At 38.0% G+C, this 21821-nt stretch overlaps 3 protein-coding genes across 8 annotated transcripts; all 3 read right to left on the reverse strand.

Moving 5' to 3' along the window:
• Positions 1–415: 415 nt before the first annotated feature.
• On the reverse strand, positions 416–8996 carry LOC135798548 (serine proteinase stubble). 5 transcript variants are annotated; one of them, XM_065311412.1, is made up of 8 exons: positions 8602–8996; positions 7900–7959; positions 4715–4909; positions 2819–3061; positions 2369–2546; positions 1588–1801; positions 1312–1503; positions 416–1092 (listed from the first exon to the last, which is right to left on the reverse strand). In XM_065311412.1, exons 1-8 carry the CDS (start codon positions 8702–8704, stop codon positions 913–915), a joined length of 1365 nt encoding a protein of 454 aa, XP_065167484.1. In that variant the 5' UTR covers positions 8705–8996; the 3' UTR covers positions 416–912. The 5 variants fall into 5 exon arrangements, with proteins under 5 accessions (XP_065167484.1, XP_065167486.1, XP_065167483.1 ...); XM_065311414.1 differs by lacking the exon at positions 2819–3061; XM_065311411.1 differs by lacking the exons at positions 7900–7959; positions 8602–8996 and adding an exon at positions 5338–5872 and having other exon boundaries at positions 2819–3040.
• Positions 8997–10791: 1795 nt separating this feature from the next.
• Positions 10792–13337, reverse strand: LOC135799174 (serine protease 33). Its single transcript, XM_065312196.1, has 4 exons — positions 12911–13337; positions 12284–12476; positions 11805–11965; positions 10792–11615 (listed from the first exon to the last, which is right to left on the reverse strand). The coding sequence occupies exons 1-4, from the start codon at positions 13077–13079 to the stop codon at positions 10957–10959; spliced, it is 1182 nt and encodes a 393-aa protein (XP_065168268.1). The 5' UTR covers positions 13080–13337; the 3' UTR covers positions 10792–10956.
• Positions 13338–14414: 1077 nt separating this feature from the next.
• LOC135799173 (CLIP domain-containing serine protease B10) lies at positions 14415–20666 on the reverse strand. 2 transcript variants are annotated; one of them, XM_065312195.1, is made up of 5 exons: positions 19161–20666; positions 18383–18610; positions 17966–18074; positions 15118–15277; positions 14415–15052 (listed from the first exon to the last, which is right to left on the reverse strand). In XM_065312195.1, exons 1-5 carry the CDS (start codon positions 20338–20340, stop codon positions 14561–14563), a joined length of 2169 nt encoding a protein of 722 aa, XP_065168267.1. In that variant the 5' UTR covers positions 20341–20666; the 3' UTR covers positions 14415–14560. The 2 variants fall into 2 exon arrangements, with proteins under 2 accessions (XP_065168267.1, XP_065168266.1); XM_065312194.1 differs by lacking the exon at positions 18383–18610.
• Positions 20667–21821: the final 1155 nt, after the last annotated feature.

The following is a 21821-nucleotide window of genomic DNA, read 5'->3' on the forward strand; positions in this document are numbered from 1 at the left end:
CAGCAGCAGCAGCCGCAGTGAGAGTCATCGACCTCTTCGGCGACGGCGAGCGTCGCTGCAACGCCGCCGACAGGTATCTTCTTTCTTGGCGCGCAGACAATTCGACGGGCGCGCGAATACGCCACACGCAGTGTAGAGGTGGGATCGATTGGATATGATGGTACCGTTAATAACTCGCAGAACACTTACGGTGAGCCGTGGCATTAGCAATAAAGAAGAGGCTCTGAGGCATGCATACGCGCGCGGGTTTCTGTCCAACGTCCTTCCAGCTACCTGCACTTAATTTCCAAGAGCTTTGCTAATACTTAGGCAACCAACTATACATTAGAGTTAGTACGAGCAGTAAATTACGCATGCGCTGCATATAAGTACTTACTTTATAGTTATTCGTGATTTGCATTATATTACCACACAATTTATTTGGTAAATAGTTTTAATTTAATGTTTTTATCTAGAATTGTCTACTTAACGCTAACAATCATTTCATTTCTTATCTTATTATGCACATTACAAATATAGATTCTTACGCGTAAATTTTCGTCTAAATGATACATAAATACTTAGATTGTGTAGACCTAGAAAGCTAATAAGTTCATTCTTCGATACGTAAAATAATAAATTATACACGTCTTCATGAGACATGTCATTCTTGAGTTCTTTTTTATTTGATGGTGTTTCGTTTGGATGATTTTTCGATCTGTTTCTACATGAATATGATACTTCTGCACATCGTCTTTATTTATGTCTAGCTGTGTGTATTGCCTTTCGTTCGTGCGTACGAAATGAGCAAAAACCTAGTCGAGTGTGGCACATACAAGTTGCAATGTTCCTCTTTTTTGCTTTTCTCTTATCGTCTCAATTTTCTGATCGCGCTTCGCTTTGTTGAGCGGGTTTGAGTGGTTGTTTGTCAGTTTAGCGATCCATCACTGTGTCAATCCAAGGCACGAATTTCTGAATGTTGGTGTACACACCAGGCAAGTGTTCCCGACCACAGCCTATACCCCAGGACACTAGTCCAATGAGGGTACGTCGGCCGTCTACTGTCATTGTTAGAGGGCCGCCTGAATCGCCCTGACACGAATCTCGTCCACCCTGATGGAAATAAACATTCAAATTTTAAACAATAATCTCATATTAAAACATATATCATATGTCCAGGAGAGCGGTCCAAACTAAATAAATCTATCTGCAGTAGATTAAAAGTGACTTTAAACCAATTCAAGTTAATTCTAGCATAATTGCATATAATTAATATAAATGATGTAGTTATTTTGTTTGGACCTTTATTCTGGACTATTCCTCTTTTCTCACCTCTTTATATCCTGCGCATAAGAACACATCATGTATAGTTTCACGCCTACCGGCGGCTCTAAACCACCTCTGGCACCTCTCATTAGGTATTACCTCAACATCTACTTCTTGTAACACGGAAGGCACTGTTGCCTGACCATGCCGCGTTCGTCCCCAGCCTGCTACCGTCGCCATTTTTCCGGACAATTTCAACTACGAATAAGAAGAAAAATCACACCAATTAATTTTCATCAAAATGCACCAATTAGAACATTATTAATTGAGACAATGTCTCACCTGAGGCGATGGCAGACAGACAGGAATAATATGCTGCTTGAAGCGGACGTTGCGATCGAGTTTCACCAACGCCACGTCGTTTTTAAAGTCAGAGGGCGAGTACGAAGGGTGGACTTCTTTACGCTCCACGGAATACTCTTCATGATTGAGACGCTCTTCCGTGTCGCGTACGTCCCATTCCCCTAGTCGTACTCGGATGTTTCCGTTAGTTGTACTGAAACAAAAATAGGTTGAAAAAATTGCTTGACGTGCATAACGCGGAAGGAAGGCTGAATTATTAATTGGAATTTACAAGTGTAATTACTTTACTCCAACACTAGAGTCCTTGTAAAAATAATTTATCGAAATTATGTCAAGGACGAAACCAATTTACACCTTTTATGAACTAAATTTCGACATAAAATACTGTTATGTTTATGAAGTATTAAAATATTAATTTAAAGTAAACTGCTGTTTACGTATACGGTAAAAATTTAAAAGCTGATTTTATTTATTGCATTTTGAAACAGGGGCTGTAAACTTGAAAGTTTTTTGTTACTTCCGGAATAAAAGTTGACTTTACCTCGGAGACATCTCCGAAAGTTTGCGCCAAAAGTTTAAGATGCGTGCAGATGCCTGAACGGCATAATAAATCAGAGCAGACTTTTATAGAGCGTAAAAGTTAAGTAAACCAACAGCTGCGACTTGAAAGTCGCGAAATGCGATGCATATTAAGTGGACTTTTAATAAATCACTAAACTAAGTAGCGTTAAGATTAAAAATTTAATTATTCAATGCTCACGTTGCAACGCAATGAGCTGCAGTGACGATCCATCTTTCATTCAGCAGCGCTCCGCCGCATGCCAACTTTTTGCTTAGGAATCCTGTTTTTATCAAAGCTGCTTGCCACGGATGTGATCCGAACCCAGTGGAATGTCCACCTACAATCCTGTTGCTTCTCGTGTACAGCTCTCCACAACCTACAAAGTAAAAATGAATTAAGTAAAATGCAAAAGCGTTGTTTACATAAAAGTACTATTTCACTAAAAAAAAGTAAAAGATAGTGCTGGGTGCTATATAGGTCTCTAAATCTAGAAAGTGCAATAATGTACAATTATTATGTACAATTATGTACAACTGTACAGACCGGCAGGTGATAGTAGTGGTGGTGATTGTAATGGTTCTATGTATGTGTAGCGTGATTTGTGCATAATGCGATTAGCTTTTATTAATAACTCTGATTAGTTGTTACCCATGTAATTAAAATTGTGTTTGGTATTGTCGGGTCGTTGATAATGATTATGGCTGGTGAGCGGCGAGTGATGATGATGGTCGTGGTCCACTAGTGGGCGGTCATCATCGTGATAGTACGGCCGATAGGGCGGTTTGTCCACGTTGTTTGACTCCTGGTGGTCGTCGAAACTCGACGCGGAGTCTCCATTGCCGCCTCCGCCGCCGCCAGGATAATACCCAACTAGATGAATCGTGTCTGTTACTGATTTTTGTTGTTGTTTATTTTTTTCAATGTGTGCGTGAAGTTAGTGTCGATGTGGAGAGCAGATTACACAATTGACCATAATGCACAAGGAGTGTAGGAGCAAACATTAGTCATAAAAACAAAAACAGAATTAATTAACTTCAATACTGACTATCTCTTTATCTAACATGCACGTTTTATTAATTATTAACATACGCTGCTCTACTATAGCTTTAGGCAACCAATAGAACACGATAAATATATGTTGGATGCCTACTCTAACATCAATTCAACAAAATTTACACGGTATTAAATTATATTTTTATATTTTTTATATTAATAATTATAGTATTTTGCGACGACGCAAACAGCGTTTGTTTTATAAATATTTAATACAAAGTGGTTGTCGGGCTTTTCCTACTTGATTCTTATTTTATTTTCACAAAAGCTATATTCCTATGTATGTATGTATTAAATGTATAGAGCGAATTGAGAATTGAGTGCGCTACAACAATGAGCGAATTTCACTTTGACTTCCTGTCACGTACCAAGTTACCGAGTTGCTAGCATCGACGGAGCGCTCTCTATGTGTTTTATTCTTTTTTTGTCTTCATTCAATTTAGTTTTTTTTTGTTTTCTTGATGGCGTCGTGCGTTGTGGATGGGCGAGTGCACACATGTTATGAAATATTTATGCCAATCATGGACCGAAAATGTGCGCACAAAAGTTAATGTGACAATTGTACGAGTCAAAATGGAGCGGCGGCCCGTTAAACATAATTGTTCACTTGTCGAAAATAATGAAAAATCGAGATATCACGCAACATGGAACGATTTATGCTTGTGTTATATAAATATTATAAATTCGTAATGCAGCGCGTCAAAAAAATATAACACATTTAAATACAAGTATTGTAATTGGCAAATTACATCATTTCCAATCATGCTTGAGCAGAGCAGTTTAATACTCTTCCTGCATTTTGATGAAATAACATTACGCGCACGCGTGAAGTATTCATTGGAAAAAATCGATATCAGCTCACCAATTGAGCACCAATTCAGGTCCTCAATTTCAAACAAACGGTGATATTATATATTATGCTATTTATCCGCGCATTCTCTTCACGTGTTCGGAATTGTTGCATTGTTGCTGTGAGCGAAGCCAAGCGCGCACGTTTTTGAGAAGCAGAGTGAAAGTGTTACGATTTACAATCGAGTAGCGCACACCACTTCACACACACACACACACACATGCACACTTCGTATACCCGTCGAACGAAACGGATACACAACGATAATTTTCTTTTCTTTTATTTATCGGTAAACCAAAGAGAATACCACTTGTTTCGTCCGAAACGTGTAATAATCGAATATAAAATAGTGAAATTTACGTAGCGTTGGAAAAACAATGAATATTTTTGTAATAAAACTTTTGATCCGGCCAATTACGCGCTAGCTGGAAGCGCATGCAAACAATAAAGAAATGTCGGCCAAGGAAATGCTACACTTCAGCAGATGTTGTAAATTAACAAAACGTCAGAAAACAACCTTAAACTATTGCAACAAAAAATTTTAGTCACAGAGGAAATGTGAAATTTAACTTTTTGTCTGAACGAACGAAATAAAATATACAATTTGTACTGAATTGTTAATAATTGAAATTTATACTCACTGGCGTTGTTTAGCACCCCTTGATCAGGCGAGCTGTGCTGTTGTGAGGTAGTAGTTTGCGTGTCACGATCAACGCAACAAGCCCAAATCATCCCCCCAGAGCAAAGATCTAAGGGTCTGCCTCCTCCCAGCACGCAACTGATGCTCAAACCACATTCGTATTTGACGCCTTTGAATCGACACGACTGTGGTATCACTACAACACAAAAATTACGTAAATAAATTTCTTACATTTAATGAGAATTGTGATAGTAGCTGGCGTCATGTGAATGTTTTCTCGGTGTTTTTGTTGTATCTGTGTGTGTGTTGGTGTTGTGTTTTTTTTTTTCTAAACACATTGTGGAGCGAATACAAACAGAAGGTGTATTGCTGCTTGGTGCACGCGGAAAGAAAGCAGCGGCTTCATGTTATCCGACCGCCTAACATAAATTTTTAAATTGCCTTCATGGCTCGAATGAAAAAAGCAGCATTGCAAGACCGACCAAGAAGACGACGACGACTGAACAACAAAAAATGATTATTTCAAATTAACGTGTTCCACTTTAATGCCCTTAATAGTTATTCAATTAGAAGGAGCACGAATAGTAGAAGAATATATCACAAACTTTGAATAATGCCACCTACTTCGACCAAGCATCTCGATCAGTCCTTGAGAGTCCGTGTGGCCCAGAGTGGGTGCGCGTCGTCCCAATGCATCAAGGATCATCAACTCTTGTGTTTGCTTCTCACTCGGTGTAGTCCTAACTATCCTTAGGCAACAACACAACACAACGAAAGCCAACATAACTGCACTTATCCTGTTGTTATCCATTTTCAGTAATGTGTTTATATTTTATATTAATTTAATATTAATAATCACTATTGCACTATTAATTATTGTACGGCACTTAAGTTAAGTTAAGACTACTTTAAATTTAAGTACAGAACATCTTAACGGGTGGTTCTTATTGCGTGCGTGCAAATTTTGAAAAGTAATTTTTGACTGTAAAACGCCAAGACGTGCGCGCTTCGCGAGGTAGTGAGTCTCCGACGCGACTAAGTCGTCGGTTAAGCCGTCTTTGCGGCGCTCAAGTCCTCCGCCGGGGGTAGGCGAATATAACTTACTTTACAAGTGAAAGCTTCATAACGAGCGAGTGCACGGTGCTCTTCTTCGGCAGCACTGCTGTGTGCGTGCGTGAGTGCCTTAATGATTGAGTGCGCGCGTACGCGAAACGCATCGATGGCACCGAAGAAGAAAGAAAAACGACCACAACGCGAAGAAAGCCAAAGTCGACATGCGCACGAATCACTTCCTTCCTTCCTATATCTGCCTGCCTACGGTGAACATTACTTAATTGCCCTTGTGTGTGTTTATCTTGATGCGAGACAAAGCCTAACACAATGGGGAGAAAATTGTGCCTGAGCGACATGTCTGCGGATAACAATATCGCAGGAGATAGCATCGTTATGCAATGCGAATTAATGTCGTCAAGGTAGGCGGAGAAATTGGTTTTGCAACCATTTAACTATTTAACGAGATTCAATATGTTTGCTAGGATTAAAATTAAGCAATTATACTAAAATTAGCTTTTACTAATTGTCCGTCACTACAGATATAGAAATCTGATTACCATTTAAGGACTCCCTTTGGTGTATCCGGGTGCGGTTCTTGTTTCAGAAAGAAATTAAAAGTGAAATGCACGATTAGACAATTTAAATTGATATACACAACCAAAAACAGTAATATAATCAGTAAATTTTAAAACTTAATGATTGCAAGTGAAGAATTTTGTTTATGGCGATATATAATTATATTAAACGCAGCTTTCACTCTTGAATTCATCATATTTAAAATTTTACGCGTGAAATTGTTTCACAAAAAATAAAATTCGCGAAAATAATCCTGCGTAGCAAAACAAAAGGAACAAAAGAAATCCCCTATTGTTTCTTTCATATTCGCCAACACCGTCGATACATTTTCGTTGTCGTGTATCTGAATTTAGCAATGGCACCCACCCGCGACTTAGATGTTTTACATAATCAGTAATGGTAATCTCCTACTATTCTAAGCGAATCGTGACTGGATCAGTTTAAATGTACTTTTTTGGTGGATGCCTTCAAATGTAATATTTCACTCTTTAAGCATTGTTTACGGTAATGTATGTACAACAATGTCAAATTCAATGGATATTTTATATGAATGGTAAATGACAAACGTCGGATTAATATGTGCATTAGGTTGGATGAACAATTCACGTAATTTTAAACAAATTTATATTTTGATCTCTAATAAGCCGTTTTTGAAGTTGTTGAGGCAAAAACTGTGTATTTAAATATTCGTGGTTAATCCTGTTAATTTTCAGAAGTTTTTTTGAAAGTTCTTAAGCTTTAAACATTTCTTATTTATAAAAAATACAACTTAACATTAAGACAATGAATATATCATAGGAATATTTTTGATTTAAGTTAAAGTCATGTGGATGGTACTCTAGATTTCTAGAAACTTCTCAGCGATATTTGTATAATTCTTTCCGTCCTAGATCAGCAACTCAGTTTATGTGCGTTTATGTGTGTGTATATGTGAATGTGTGTGTTCTGCTGTACATGAAATAGACATAAATATCATCAATGTCGAGCTGTGTCACTCTGGCTGTGAAACCGTAATAAATTCTCATTTTCAACGATAAGATTCATCACACTAACACAACCTCAAGCTTTCAGTCACAGTTGTGTTTTATATTTTTCTGCGCGCGTTGTTAATTCTAATCTAGACTTAACGGTGAGAGTGAGAAACGCTTCGAGCGAAAAGGAGAACTTGAGGAAAAGCGGTTCAAGTTTAATAATACGCTAGACATAAAGCATTGTTTTGTTTTCATCACGGTAGCACCACGGTACCTTATATGGTACCTTGCGCTAGCAATCAGTCGGAAAAATCTCAAAATTTACATTAAAACGAAAAGTAATGGTATACATAGTTGCGACCAACGACGAGGTGCGAGCGAGAGTAAATAATGTTTTAAAAAAACTGTAAAGGGAGTTGAGCCTCAATCCAATGCCTTTGAGAAAATAATTTAGGTCAGGCGCGATATTTGTATTGTGTTCACTTTTGCGTCGCAGCACGTGAATTATACTTTTTTGTTGGTGTGACATTAATTGAATAAGTATGCAACACAAAATAAAATTCCAGTTGGTGTTACTTATACTTACATCCGAGTTCATCGAAAAAACGTGTCTTTGGTGGAGGATAATAATACTTATCCGTTTCATCTGTAAAGAAAATCAGAAATGTTTCATTCGTTTATTCATAAATAGAAGGTAGAGGAAACAATGCAACAGATTGAGAGGAAGGAAGTTATTTGAAAACGTCTGGAAACTCATTGTTTCAATGTGAGTGAGATATTCGTTCAGTATTACACAGACTGCGTTTACGTTTTAACCTGCTGCCGGAGCTACCTACATCTTTCATGTGCCGCTCGCCGACTAATCCACCTTGACCTCCAACTTGAATGTGAATAATGTGAATAAATCTTGACTGAATTTAAATTACTTTCTCCTTCGTCCGGATAGTTTTACTGCTCAACTAAACATCAGAATGAGAAAATTCCAGGCACAGATTTTGAGTTGAAAACATATTGTAAAAGTTAAAAAAAGAAGCCGAAAACAATAAAATGATTTGATTGTTAGTTGGTTATTAGTAAACAATAGTGTTGGTACAATTAGCAAATAAGCAATTAATTTAATTTGGCACTGACGTCGAACCACATTCGCTTTCTACCAAACGTTTTCGAATTGGTGTGTGGATTGGTGCAACTGCCACCATTGTTTGTTCTCACACACATTGAAACACTCACATATAGGTGGTAGATGATTTAACTAGTTGTTTGGTGATATATAGAAATATTAATTTACCTTTGATGTCGTTCTCTGTACATTCCGCAAATAGAATCACCATCAGCACGAAACACACTTGCAGCAACGACGGCACTAATTGTCTCGTACAATTAAATTGCATTTTCAAATCGCAACTAGAGCGTGCGCGCGACTTAGGGTGAGGATAATAGCGATGATTTTTTCAGTTTTCACTATTCGATAAATTTCGTCGTTGTCGTCGTCGTCGAAACTGTCGACACTGAGTAATTATCAGTAATTACGCATGTGTTGGTTAACCATTGGTTTTACTTCTGTTGTGATTATTATGTTGACATCGCCACGTTTTCTAATTTATCACACACACTTCCACACACATAGTTTTATTTTTCAGGCGACACGCGAGCTGAGAACGCCAGCAGTCCGATCTCGATGATCGGCTGTATGGCCATCGAGCAACTAAGAGTAAAAACGTCGCGTTTATGCCTACTATCCTTGCACATACACATGGGAGATGCCAGCAGCGGAGGCAGACCAAGAGACCAGAGACCAACACACGAGATGGAGAAATTTATAATAATCTTTGCTCAATCATTTTTTTTTCTGCTCGTATCTGACGAAGCGTGAGTGTGAGTGTGACACGATACGTGACTCTTTCTTTCGATTTCGTTTCGTTTCGTTAGCGTATTGGTTTTGTTTGATTTACTTGACTGGCTCACCACTGACCGACCAGGCTACTGACGAAGAAATCTAATTCGTGTTCAGTGGAAGAAATGTCGAGCAGCATCGATTACAAGCGCCAGAAGAAACTCGTGTTGTGCTAATGTCGAGGAAAGTGCCTCAACACACCCGTGGCCCATTACTTTTACCTTTTAGCGGAACGATCGTCATCGCATTCGCATCTGCTGACTTTGCAAGTTATACAATTTTGGAAACTTCCATTACGATTGTCCTATTCATGATTTTTTTATTTGTCACCAAGACCCTCATCTTCGTTTAGTGTGAAGCAATAGTATCACAATTGCGTTTAGAATTACGTTAATACATTTCTTTGTCGATTGTATATTTTATTCTTTTATTCTTCAATGATACGCGATTGTAATTTCAAAATTAATTGTTTTTACACCGTTCCACTTTGTTGTGAATCTGAGAACAGACAAGTTCCACCTCTTTCTGTGCCGGCAGAGAAATTCCACCACGTATTTTAATTATAGTGTTTTTTAAATCTCTGTTAATATCATGTTCATGCGATGCATATATATTTGTAATTAATTTCTTTTTCCAGCATTTTTGCATTTATCTTGCGTTGTGGTTGTGGTAACGTGACCAAATATTGAAATCACTTTCTACTTGCTTTTTATATTTATATTTAGATATTGTCGTGTGACCAGTGACCAGGGTCCGGGTATCTTGCTTTCATCGTGATTCATCAATTTGCATTTCAGAATTTTTGGTTACAAAAGAAATATTTTTGGAAGTATAAAATCATCCACCTACTCAAGCTAAACTAAATGCGCGAAAGTGAAGAGATGCAAAATACCATATAGGATGTTAGCAGTAAATGATATTAAAGATTAATGAACAAGCTATCATAGTTGAGATGAATTACGTCAATATTCACCTATGTAGCTGTTTGAGTCAACATCGGTAAACTTCCAAGAAGTAGCTTTTAACATAATACCTAATGTTAAGATATTTTGGATTTTTTTTTAGTAATTTATATCAAATTTTGGCGGTTGGTGGTTATAGAGATGTCATAATTTATGTTATAAAATTAAGATCATTCGGCAGGTAAAAAAAGTTATATATCCTCATAATTGTAGATAAAAACATTGTTCATATAAAAAACTTTTATTCATATGAAAAGCATTAATTATCAAGTATATTATGCGAGTTATTCTGCTGAGAATGTTTTTGTTTCTGGTCATTTTTATCTGCATGTCAGACTGTTTTTCCTTCATTTCTTTCCGTTGCTATAGAAATATATTTCCTAACTTCGTCCGGCAAATGTCGACAATCGTCGCTCGCCTCGCTTGTGTGGGTTTTAGCTTTCTCCTGACATTCCATATGATGACTTAGACCTTTCTTATACAGCCGTGAAAGTATGTCACTATACTCTAACCTTAACCTGTGCCGTGTCGACGAGAGCAGAGAGCCAACATCCATTTTATTTCATTTTCATCTCAGTTAATATCGAAAAAACAGGATTATAAGGGTATATTGCTTGATATATTACTTAAAATCACATTTATTTATACTTTGAATAAATAATAAATAACATATTCAAAACATTCGTTATCACAGCATAATATATTTACCTACTTAAAGATGCAAGAAAATGTTCGTCAAATATATTAATATTAAATCAAAAAAATTATCAAAAATTGTTGAGGTAGTCTACGCAAACTCTTTACTAATGATCCGACGCATCCACGACGAAGTCACAGCAACCGAATGGTAGATCCCAGGTTGATGGTATTCCCCACAACCGAATCCTGCGCTTGTAATACCCGCCAGAGTCCATCTACCGTTTTCTAGTACTATTAGTGGCCCACCAGAATCACCTAAGCATGCATCATGTTTGCCGTCTTCATGGCCAGCGCAGAGCATATCATCGAATAATTCTACTTTTATTTGTTTGCTGGTATGCCATGCATAACACTTTTCTTTGCTCAGAATAGGTACATGCGCACTCCGTAAAACATTCGTACCAGAAAGTGAATTAGACGGTTGTATTTTACCCCAACCAGCAACCACCGCCTGCCGGCCTTGTAATTGCAATCCAGGCGGTGGTAAACAAATAGGTGCTATATGAAAAGAATGTCCTGCAGGTGTCACCATCTGTAGGAGAGCTAAATCATATCTATCCGGTTGCGTTGTTCGAAATTCAAATTCGGGATGAATTATTTTACGTTTTACTCGATGTAATTCAGCAGGAGCTAGTTCGATAACTTTTCCAGTATCTTGTGTGTCCAGTTCACCCAGGTATACAGTGATGTCTTTTAGTTTAGCTCTGATTATGCAATGCGCTGCTGTAGCGACGTATTTTCTCGATACTGCAAAAATTCAAATTATAATTAAACTTTCCTGAATGCACACAAAACGCATTAAAACTGTAGTTAGGATGTAATTAGATTTTATCTAAAATGTGGCCGGGTTTAATTTTAGTACTTTGTGTGAGCGCTAATTAAGTGCCATTGGATTAATATGACACGTTTGGAAATAATTTTAACAACGGAGATTACCTAGCACGCCTCCGCACTGATAGGATAAAATTTTTAGATGCGCTTGCCAGGGAAATTGGGCGAAGCGCGCTTCATCCCCGCCAATTATCCTTTTTGATAGGATTCTATCCGCTGATAATCCACATTCGTCCTCAATTCGTTTTTGCACCGTGTTTTTCGATCTAAAAATTAAATGTTCATTTAGTAGTTATTTTGGCAATTACTCTTGATCGGATGCTTTAATTTCATTATATATGGGTTTCAATTTGGGGCAGTGACAGAAATACAAAAAAAAATTATTTTAGCCTGTTTGGTTACTTGTGAAGATATAACCAACATAGTTATTCAAAAATAAACGATAAAAACACTCCATCAAAGATGTTTTTAAATAAATTCAGTAAATTTAATATTTTTTAAATTAATTTTTGGTTACTGCAACACTAAGGCCTCCTACATTACAAAATCTCCAACTTGGTTATTAGTATTAGACTCATTCTTACTCTTGAAAATACAATTCCTTGTTCTGTTTCAAATGAGTGATAACACAACAGGTGACCACCCATGGATTGGTACCACATCCGGTATGACTGACACCTCCTGCCATCCAACAGGATAATGCCAGCGTACATACGTGCTGCTGGCCCTTGCGTTCGCATCGTTGCGGATAACCCATCATCGTGACGAGAACGCGTCCTAAAAAAGAAGAAGTTCAGTGATCATGACTGAGTAATGTTTTTTGCATCGGCGGATTTGCGCATTAGTGCCTTCCTGCACTGTGCTACAGCTGTACCGGCACCATCTACGCTTTCTTCTTCCTACTTTAGCAGCGCAAACCCAGTACACAAGAACGGCACGCAATCAGAATTTTCTCCTTGCCAAAAACTTAAAGTGCTCTTTTAAATAATTAAACAGTACTCGTCGTTCCGCACAATTATGCTACGTAAAGTAGTTTTGTTTTTTTAGTAAAAACAAAAAAGACTTAAGTACTTGACCTTATGCTTTTTCTTTCTTATTTGTTTCTGCTTGACAAGTTATTGAAACCGATCATAACAATTAGAGCACAGTATTGCAGAATGTACGTTCTTTACTGTCATGAATAAAATTTGATTTGATTTGGTGTTGTTTACCTGTTCCTGCAATGCGTTGTTGATAATCGTTGTTATAGATCGCATTTTCTTCAAGTTTGCTCTCCTTGCGATTGGCCCTCGTCGGCGTCGTTTGACGCGTAAACCAGAAGAAACCATCGCTTTTATCGCACAGCAACAACCCCAAAAGGACCCCCAATACAATTCTCATCGTCGCCGCACATTAACGCACGCAATGCTCATCTTCTCTTAAAAGCACTCTTATTTGTTTAATATTTATTATTATTAATAATAATATGTAAATTTCCAGGTCTTCTTGCTTTGCGAGGCCACCGTGTCGACGAGCACCGAGTCGGTCACTGATGCGCACTCGCGCTGCTGCCGCACGGTTTTGCTACTGTTGTGCCTCTTGTTGAATGTTGGTTTTGGTTCTTCGCGAGAAGAGAAGAGTGTGGCACACGCTGTGTACACTTCCTAGGCGCTCGCGTTTCTGTGCCAGATGGACGGCCGCATCTTCCGCCGTGCTATGTGCTTTTGCGATTACATTGCGTATAACATTGTCTCTACTTCTTTAGTCTTGCGGTTTTTCTTCTTTTCCGCGCACCGCCTGCGCCGGTAAATAGATAAACGTGTCTGAGTGTGTTTTCTACTCGATTTAGAAACGCGTCGGTACTCACCCACGATTAGAGATCGCCGTTGTTGCAAACAAATTGCTGGAAACAGTTTAAGAACTGGTTCAATGTCCCGACTTAAAGACAAATCTAGAAACGAAATATTTTTTATCTATATAAGTAGGCACATATTTTTTGTCAATATACAGTTTATACAACAGTAAGTCACCTAACAGTACATATTCAAACTTAAGCACGGCGTTAAATTAATACGTAGTCATAACTATTAGTGGTCATAATTGTGTTTTTTCATTCTTCTTCGTTTTCTTACTTCCTTGGTATTGTGACGGTGTGTGTCGATGATGTCGATGCCCCATTCGTGCGTAAATACCTTAAGTCACTTGGGCCACTTGGGTGTTTAATTTCTGGGATAACGGAATGCGTCTAAATTGACCCAGATTTGGCGCTTGCTGCCGATGATGAGTATTAAAACTTATATAATACCAGGTCATTCCAAAACAATTGATTTGCAGACGTTTGCGTTTGTTATATAATGAGTATAATTTAACAGCTTTATTAATTAATTCATGAGCACACTCAAACATATAAACCGAATATTTTATTCTGATACTGTTGGTGAATGCCGTTAATATTCAATTTAAGCACCGTTGGAATTATTCTTTCGTTTAGTTGATGTTTATACCATTATTTATTAACCGTAACTTTTGAAGAAGTTTATTTGGTTGCCTATAGTAATGATGGAACTAAGCTTTGGTTTTGTCTAAAATAATTTATTCTTAAAAGTAATACTCATTTATGCATTTGCAAAGGACATATAAATATAAATTGTTTTAAAACCTAGCTAACATCGTACAATTAGTCTGCATGTTAAAAAATCACATATCTTACTATGTACACACACATGGACACCGGTAGGCACACAGAATAGATATAAAGATGATGAACTTCACTGGGTACAACAAACAAAAATAAAAACAAGAACAAAAACAGTATAAATAAAAATAAAACTTGTCAAGACTTGATTTGAGAAGTCAAAGTAAAATTGAAATAAATATTTTGGCTACGAGCCAATCATTCGCGTAATCCAGTCGACAGTCTGTGCCACCCGATGATAAATCCCGGGTTGACCAGGCTGAGCGCATGAATATCCTGCTGAAACAATGCCGATAAGATACCAGCGGCTTTGCTTCTGTAGCATAAGCGGGCCACCGGAGTCACCCTGACAACTGTCACGTCCGCCATTTTTATATCCAGCGCACAGCATTTCATCATATATAACAACTCCGATTCCTTTCGAGCGATGCCATCGCTCACATAAACGGCTGTCAATGACAGGCACTTGCACTGCTTGTAATGTTTGCGGACGTAGACGGGAACCAGGTGATAATGCACCCCATCCTGCCGCTACACCAACTTCACCCAGAAAACTCTCGCCTTTGGGTGGTAAGCAGATTGGTGCAATATGCGGCAGTTGATGCGCAGTTCTATCCAATCGCAGAACAGCCACATCAAACCGATCGGCTTGAGGAGTGAATTTGAAGAACGGATGCACCTAAATTACACAAACCGTAGATTAGCATATAATTTGCACTTCATTTGCATAAAAACAACACATACTTGAATTTGCGCTACGCCAAATGTATACGCTGGCAGGGGTTCCACAGCGCTGTTGATTACGTAATCACCAAGGGTCACGTGGACTTGTCTGGGGGTGGCTCGTGCGACGCAGTGTCCTGCTGTGACGACGTGTCTGCGGCTTACTAAAGAACCGCCGCATCTAAAAACGATCATCATTAGTATCACATGTAAGAGGAAGAGTGTAAATATATCGAACGCCGTTGATTGATGGATGATTAGAGTGCAGCAGACTGTTCGCATTGTACTAAAATGTAATATTGTTGCGCAACAGATGTCTGTGTGCTTTTGATAAATGCGCTGTTGATCTACAAAGCATGATGATGTAAGAACTAAATGAAGCCGTTAAGGAATTTTCATCTGCTACTTTCATGCTATAAAAACTTGATAAAAGTATCCAATTGAATTTATAAATAAGTTTCACTTCTATTACGAATTGTATGAAAAAGATATTCTAACAAAACGTTTTTTTTTTCATGTGCGAATTATATGTGTACGTTGGGTTGCAGATTTACTGTATTGACTTCTTACATTTATGATATTTTATTGCACTTAATGCAATAGCCATGTTTAAAAAAATTGCGTAACATAAACCTACTAAGTAATAAACAGTGTTGATTAGTAGTCTGAACGATTTGACAATTATGATTGTGGTTATGGTTTACTAAGGGAATATCCTTGATGCAAAGCTTTTACGCTCATGAATAAATGAGCACTTTAAAGTTCAGAAACAGCTTTATCTCAAAGCAAGTAACTACACACATACAAATAAAATTAATGTGTTTCCTAATTGCCACATAAATTTAACAATTAAATATTATTACGACGTAAGTTTCTCTTGTGTCTAGCTCCCAATACACAATTAAGTATAAATAAATTGCAATTGGGATTTAACGTGATTCATAACGTCATCGAATTTTATCGCAAATAAAATTAAAACGAGGAAATGAGTGCGTTTCGCCGCGCAGTCACAATTATTACTATATGTACCGAATTCGCACTGCAGACAGCACTGACGCACTCATCAGAAATTCCACAACGCATGCTTTCGGCAGCAAGACGCGTGACGGTCTTTCACAAACATAAAAAAGAATGCCAAACACTTTTTCCTTTCTTCGCGCAACCTGCACGCTTTTTGCTTGAGCATTTGGGTGCAACTGATGGCACAATTTTATATTTCGATATGTTATATGACTACCCGGATGGTATTTGACGGCTTAAAGATCATGTCATTCGATATTGGCGACAATAACAACACGATTTACTCCTTCACTTCCGTTCCAATCGCACGACTTTCTTCCGCAGCCGTCAATTGCACTCGACGACAGTACATAATATGACGAAATTATAATTGATGCTATAATTGAACTATTTCTCCATCCTACCATCTGTAAAATCAAAAAAAACCACACCAATATTTTGGTTGAGTTTGTTTTTTGTTTATTTTTATTTCTGGTGAAATGATTGATAGACTAAGTCAGTACTTTTCAACAAGTTTTTAACTTTCGTCGGAACTCGTAGAGTTACATTTCGCCTTTATCCTTCAAACACATTTACTTATGTGTTATTAGTTTCGTTTAGTTGGCTTTCTATTTGTTTCGCTCGCACATTGGGCAAACACTTCACTTTGAGTCCGTTTGATGACGAGTACAAAAAGTTTATTTCAAATGGCAGATGTTACGATGAACTGCTTTGAATAAAATGTGTGTTATTTTGATCGGCGGCGCCGTCTGGCTATTAAAAAATTGATAGAAATAAATATGATTTGGAGAAATTTGCATAATCAATTTAATGACTATATTTTAATCAATTTGTAAAGTTGTTAAGAGTTCCGGTGCTACCGTTGACCCAAAATAATAAACATCTTCACATCAACATTAAGAAATTACTTTGATTTATCTTATGCAACCCAAAGTACTTGCAAATAGAAGTTCCTAACCAGAAAGTAAAATCCTAAAATAATTTCAAGTAAATAATTGTGCCAGTAGTTTGCCCAAATTACCGTCTGGAAATTACACTGTTATTCAGAGCGTATAATTACAAATATAGAAAAGTATATAAATAGTTCCTGGGAATAATTACATAACAATCTGCAAATATAAAAATTACCCCATTGTATACTTAAATTTAATTCCGATTTGACAAAATAAGCATACGCCTTACATAACACGTTAGTTGTTGTTGCTGGTTATGCGCATCTAATGTACAACAACAAATGGTTTGAAAAATAAAAAGTTTCTTGAATTATACATTATGCGATTACATGAGAAGTTCGCGCAGCTGCGCGAAAACTAAAGTAAATGGTGCGGGTCGAAGAAATTTATTGTTATTCTTAATTACTTTGCTTTTCAGCTGCTTCTTGTAGTATTTTTATTTTTATTTTTGTACGAGTACTGTACTTTCATTTCGACCCGCAGTAAATCAACTTTTTAACTTTTGTTCGTTGCTTCTTGGAAGCAATTTGCGATTGTTTATTGTCTAACTCTAGTTATGCAAATCACATTAATTCTACAACTGCTAACTAGCGTTAGATGTGACTTGTTTAAAATTAATCTATTGTTAAATTATAAATTAACTTTTCTATTTTTATATTTTATTACGTATATAAGCTTTTTAGATTTTGTAAGTAGTTTGGTGTTTTACAGTTCATCTCATATAAAACTTTTTTGCCTAATTTCCCGTGTATTTTAACATTTGAAGTTTACAGATTCTTAAATTCAATGCAAATGTGCATTGGCAATGTTAGACGGCGTCAGTGCGAGTTATTCGCATGTCTTCCCTTCGAAAGGCATATTTTTGTACTAGATGCATAATTTACTTGTTTTATTACCTTGAAGATCCGATGCGGATGTAGGCCTGCCATGGAAAACTACCAAATCCAGCCTCATCGCCACCAACGATCCGTCTCTGCGCTTGCTGACGCGTCGAAATTCCACAGCCTAAAGAAACAAAAAGCGAGCACTAAAGAAACAATTAAACTCATCATGGAGCGCACACAAACAATCGCAGCCGCGCACAAAACAACAAAAAAGTCTAATAATCCATTGTTTGTGTGCTTTTTCTTATTTTATCATAAACTTGACATTGCCGCACAGATAGAATCGGTGAAAGTCGTTTGGGTTTGTTAGTCAAAAGAGTTAAATGTCGTTAGTGTTGGCAGCTGAGCGCATCTCGAAATGTTACACATTTAAGAACATGAATGATTATCGTACGCATGCGTATTGGTGGTTTTACTGCGTGCACTTACGAGTGTCTGCATCGAGCAGCGCGGATTGCGCCTTGGCTTTGGCCGTTTCCCGGGGCGCCTCCAGCGTACCGATCGCCTGACTGTGGCTCTGGCCGGCCTTGGTGGAGGCACCCCTCGAACAGCATCCTCGCAGCAGTCCTTCGCAGGGGTTCTCCAGCAGGCCGCCCGACAGCCAGCAAGTCAGGAAGAATTCGCACGTCGCCCCCGAGGCGCACACTATCTCGGCTCCTGTCCGAAAACAGCATACAGACAATTGAAACACGTTTACGTTTACGCATGCAGCGCGCCGAAATATACGCGAAACATCACCTCCGGCGATTTATGTACTTGCTAATTAACTATAGTCGTGATATGACATATGCTTCAAAAATTTCACTTTTGTTTAATTTGACAAAACAATGACCGAGTACCGAGTTTCACTTTTTCTGTAATGATCATGGTCTGCACGCCAACGATTGTGCACAATTTGAACATTTATGCAATTGATTTCAATCGCGTCTTAAACATACACTCGGTATATTTATATATTCGTATAAATAGAATAAAATGAAGCGAAGGAAAGCGTTTCAATTTGATGCCACTCATTGTCTCGTCTCTCGTGGTGTTTCTATGAAATGAATCTATGAATGCAATTTGCAAAGCGAAAGAAAATCAGAGAACGTGACAATAGCACAATTGAATTTCAATGCAGAACGAAAATAAACACACATATATATGATACATAATTACGAGAAATCATTAATTTCCACCCGAGAAAACTTTCCGTGGGAAAACTGACCTCGTTCACGGTTGTCGGATTGTTGTTGGATATCTTGAAGGTTGCCGTCCCCTGACAACAAATCTGGTTCTTTATCTACGCCGCTAGGTCCACTGGGACCACTCAGTCCACTAGGGTTTGGAACCAAATTTGCGGTATCCCGAAATGCGACCAAATCCGTAGGGAATATTACCCGAGGCCGACGATTACCAACTTGTCCTTCCCACGATGGAAAATGAGATTCGAAAAATGGTTCTCGATAAATGGGGGATTGGAAGAACATCTCCCGATATCCGCGTTGTCTTCGTGGTATCCTATAAGAAGCAGGACCTGCTTCAGAAGCAAGAAAACGATTTGGCTGAACTCGTATGGGTTGTGCAAAATTTTCACTCGCTTGAGGTTCATAATCAAATTGTCGGTAATTCGTAGGATCTTCAAAACCGGATAGTTCAAATTCTGGGCCTTGTTCGTTGTAATCCTGCCGGAATCGTTTCCGGTTATGATTGTTATTGCTATTTTGTGAGTTCACTGATGGATTAAACTGGTTTTGACGGAATGACTCATCAAAATTTCTACGGGGCCAGTTCTGGCGCTGTGTACGTTGTTGTCTTGCTGCAGGTTGGACAGATTGGCGTGGGTTGTAGGCATGGTTAGGCACTTGGTTTACATGCGTGCCTTTGTTATAATCATTTGGAAGAATCTCACCGATATGTTCGTTATCATTGATGCCAGATATGAGATCATCTCTTCTCAAAAGATTCTTTTGAGTGTTATCTTCTATGATCGGGTTAGTATCAACCAAAACATCGAATAACTGACTGTCAAGCGTTTGATTCTCAGGTGGGTCAAATAAAAACTCATCTAGACGACTTGGTTTAACAGATTCAAATGTTATGCTTGAATTTTCTTTTTTTTCAAAATCAGTTGTATTTGTCTTTGTTACAATGGGTGAGATTGTTGTGCCAGGCGCCTCCACCTTAACTGGAATTTGTGTTGGTACAAACGTTTGCACCCTGCGATTAGCTAAACTTTCAAAAGCAAGATGTTTGATTTCTACCGCATTGGGCACAGTAAGTCTCCGAAGTGGTGAAGGCGCTTGCGCTAAGAAAGACCCCGTGGATTTGTCGCTTGGCGGGTCAGTTGCTTGTATCAAAAATATAGACATCACGATTGCCAGTATACCTGAGTGTATCTTATTCATTTTTATCCATTTATCCACACTTCTTGCCAATTAGGTGTTTTTGTGTCTGGTGATATTCCTTTATTTCTAACACACTGACTTTAACTTTAAACTTCTGGCACCCGAAAATTACGCGACTGCACTCCGCGAACACATAATCTAGGAATTGCGCGACACCGTCCGCTGGAAAAATAAAAAACACACGGCACGCAAGATGGGTGTCTTTCGTGCTTGTGTCTCGGGCGGGCGGCACTTCTTCACGTGCAGCCTTGGACGCCAGAGGCCGACTGGTACGTCTGCGATCGCGGCGGTGCGGTAGAGAGTTAGCGCTTAACTTTCACCACTTTCACTGGAAGACTGCGAAGCCACCGCTCCGACGATGCCATGCACTTACCCACACGCAGCAGGACAACGCACACACTGGGCGCACACAATCACGCACTTTCGGTCATCCGCCGAATATGATATCTTCGGCGATGGACATGAAACCGCACGTGGCGGCCATTAGACATACGTGCCGATTAATTAGACGTTCGTGCTAAGCTACTCAGGTGTCAACCACGTCTGTTTTATTTACGTCTTTGTAAAAGTGGCTGAAACGTGACAAAACGACAGTTTAGTTTTTAATTACGAGTTGGTATTGCGTGCAAACAACGTATTTTGCTATTGTGTTTACTATGAAAGGAAGCAACATTTATTTATGGACAGTTATGGCTTGTGGTAGGAAGATACACAACTTGTAAAACACTTTCAATCTTCTTCATAGTTAAATTTCATCGCGCAACGCGCATTGGCGATAAACTTTGCACTTTTACTTTTTAGTTTTACATTTGTTGACCAAACTCTCACTCGGCGAGATTTGGCTTGGCTTTGCCTAATAACTTAAAATGTTAAGCTGTTAAGCTGTGGTTAGATAAAAAAAAGTCAACAAATCGCATGTTAATTAAGCGACTGTGTAACTGTGATGAAATCTACGCGCGGAACAAGCACTTACAGAATTTTTATAACCACATAAATCTGTTTTTACTGCAATTTTACATTTGCGGCGTATTTAGAAATTTTTATTTCCGAATATTAAATTAAAATTGAATTAATGTTCTCATTTTTTGGACTATACGCACGGCGCATATTAATATATGAATAACATTTGTTATTAAAATTGTGCAGATTTTAATTGGACATTTAACTACATCTGTAAAAAAAACCGACAGCACGTAGTTTGTTATTAAATTTTATACACTAATTTTGATAAATATGCAATTTTTATCGTAAGATAGCCTTTTCTATGAAAGATAGTCGTTTATTCTTACCTTAATGATTCACCAACATTTGTATTAATCTAGAACTTTGCAAAACTTAAATTATGCAACACGATATTTCCAAACTTACGCATGTTTGCCGTACGGAATTTCCAAAATTGGTTAAAAATATCATGTTTAATTGGCCATAAGAAATTGCAATTGTAAAAGCTCAAAACAAACATTTGGAAAGGTCGAAAATCA

This window comes from Atheta coriaria, unplaced genomic scaffold (assembly GCF_025399875.1).
Source record: "Atheta coriaria isolate IRGN ID8LTWV9N9 unplaced genomic scaffold, Caltech_Dcor_3.1 hic_scaffold_9_pilon, whole genome shotgun sequence".
Classification (NCBI taxonomy): domain Eukaryota; kingdom Metazoa; phylum Arthropoda; class Insecta; order Coleoptera; family Staphylinidae; genus Dalotia; species Dalotia coriaria.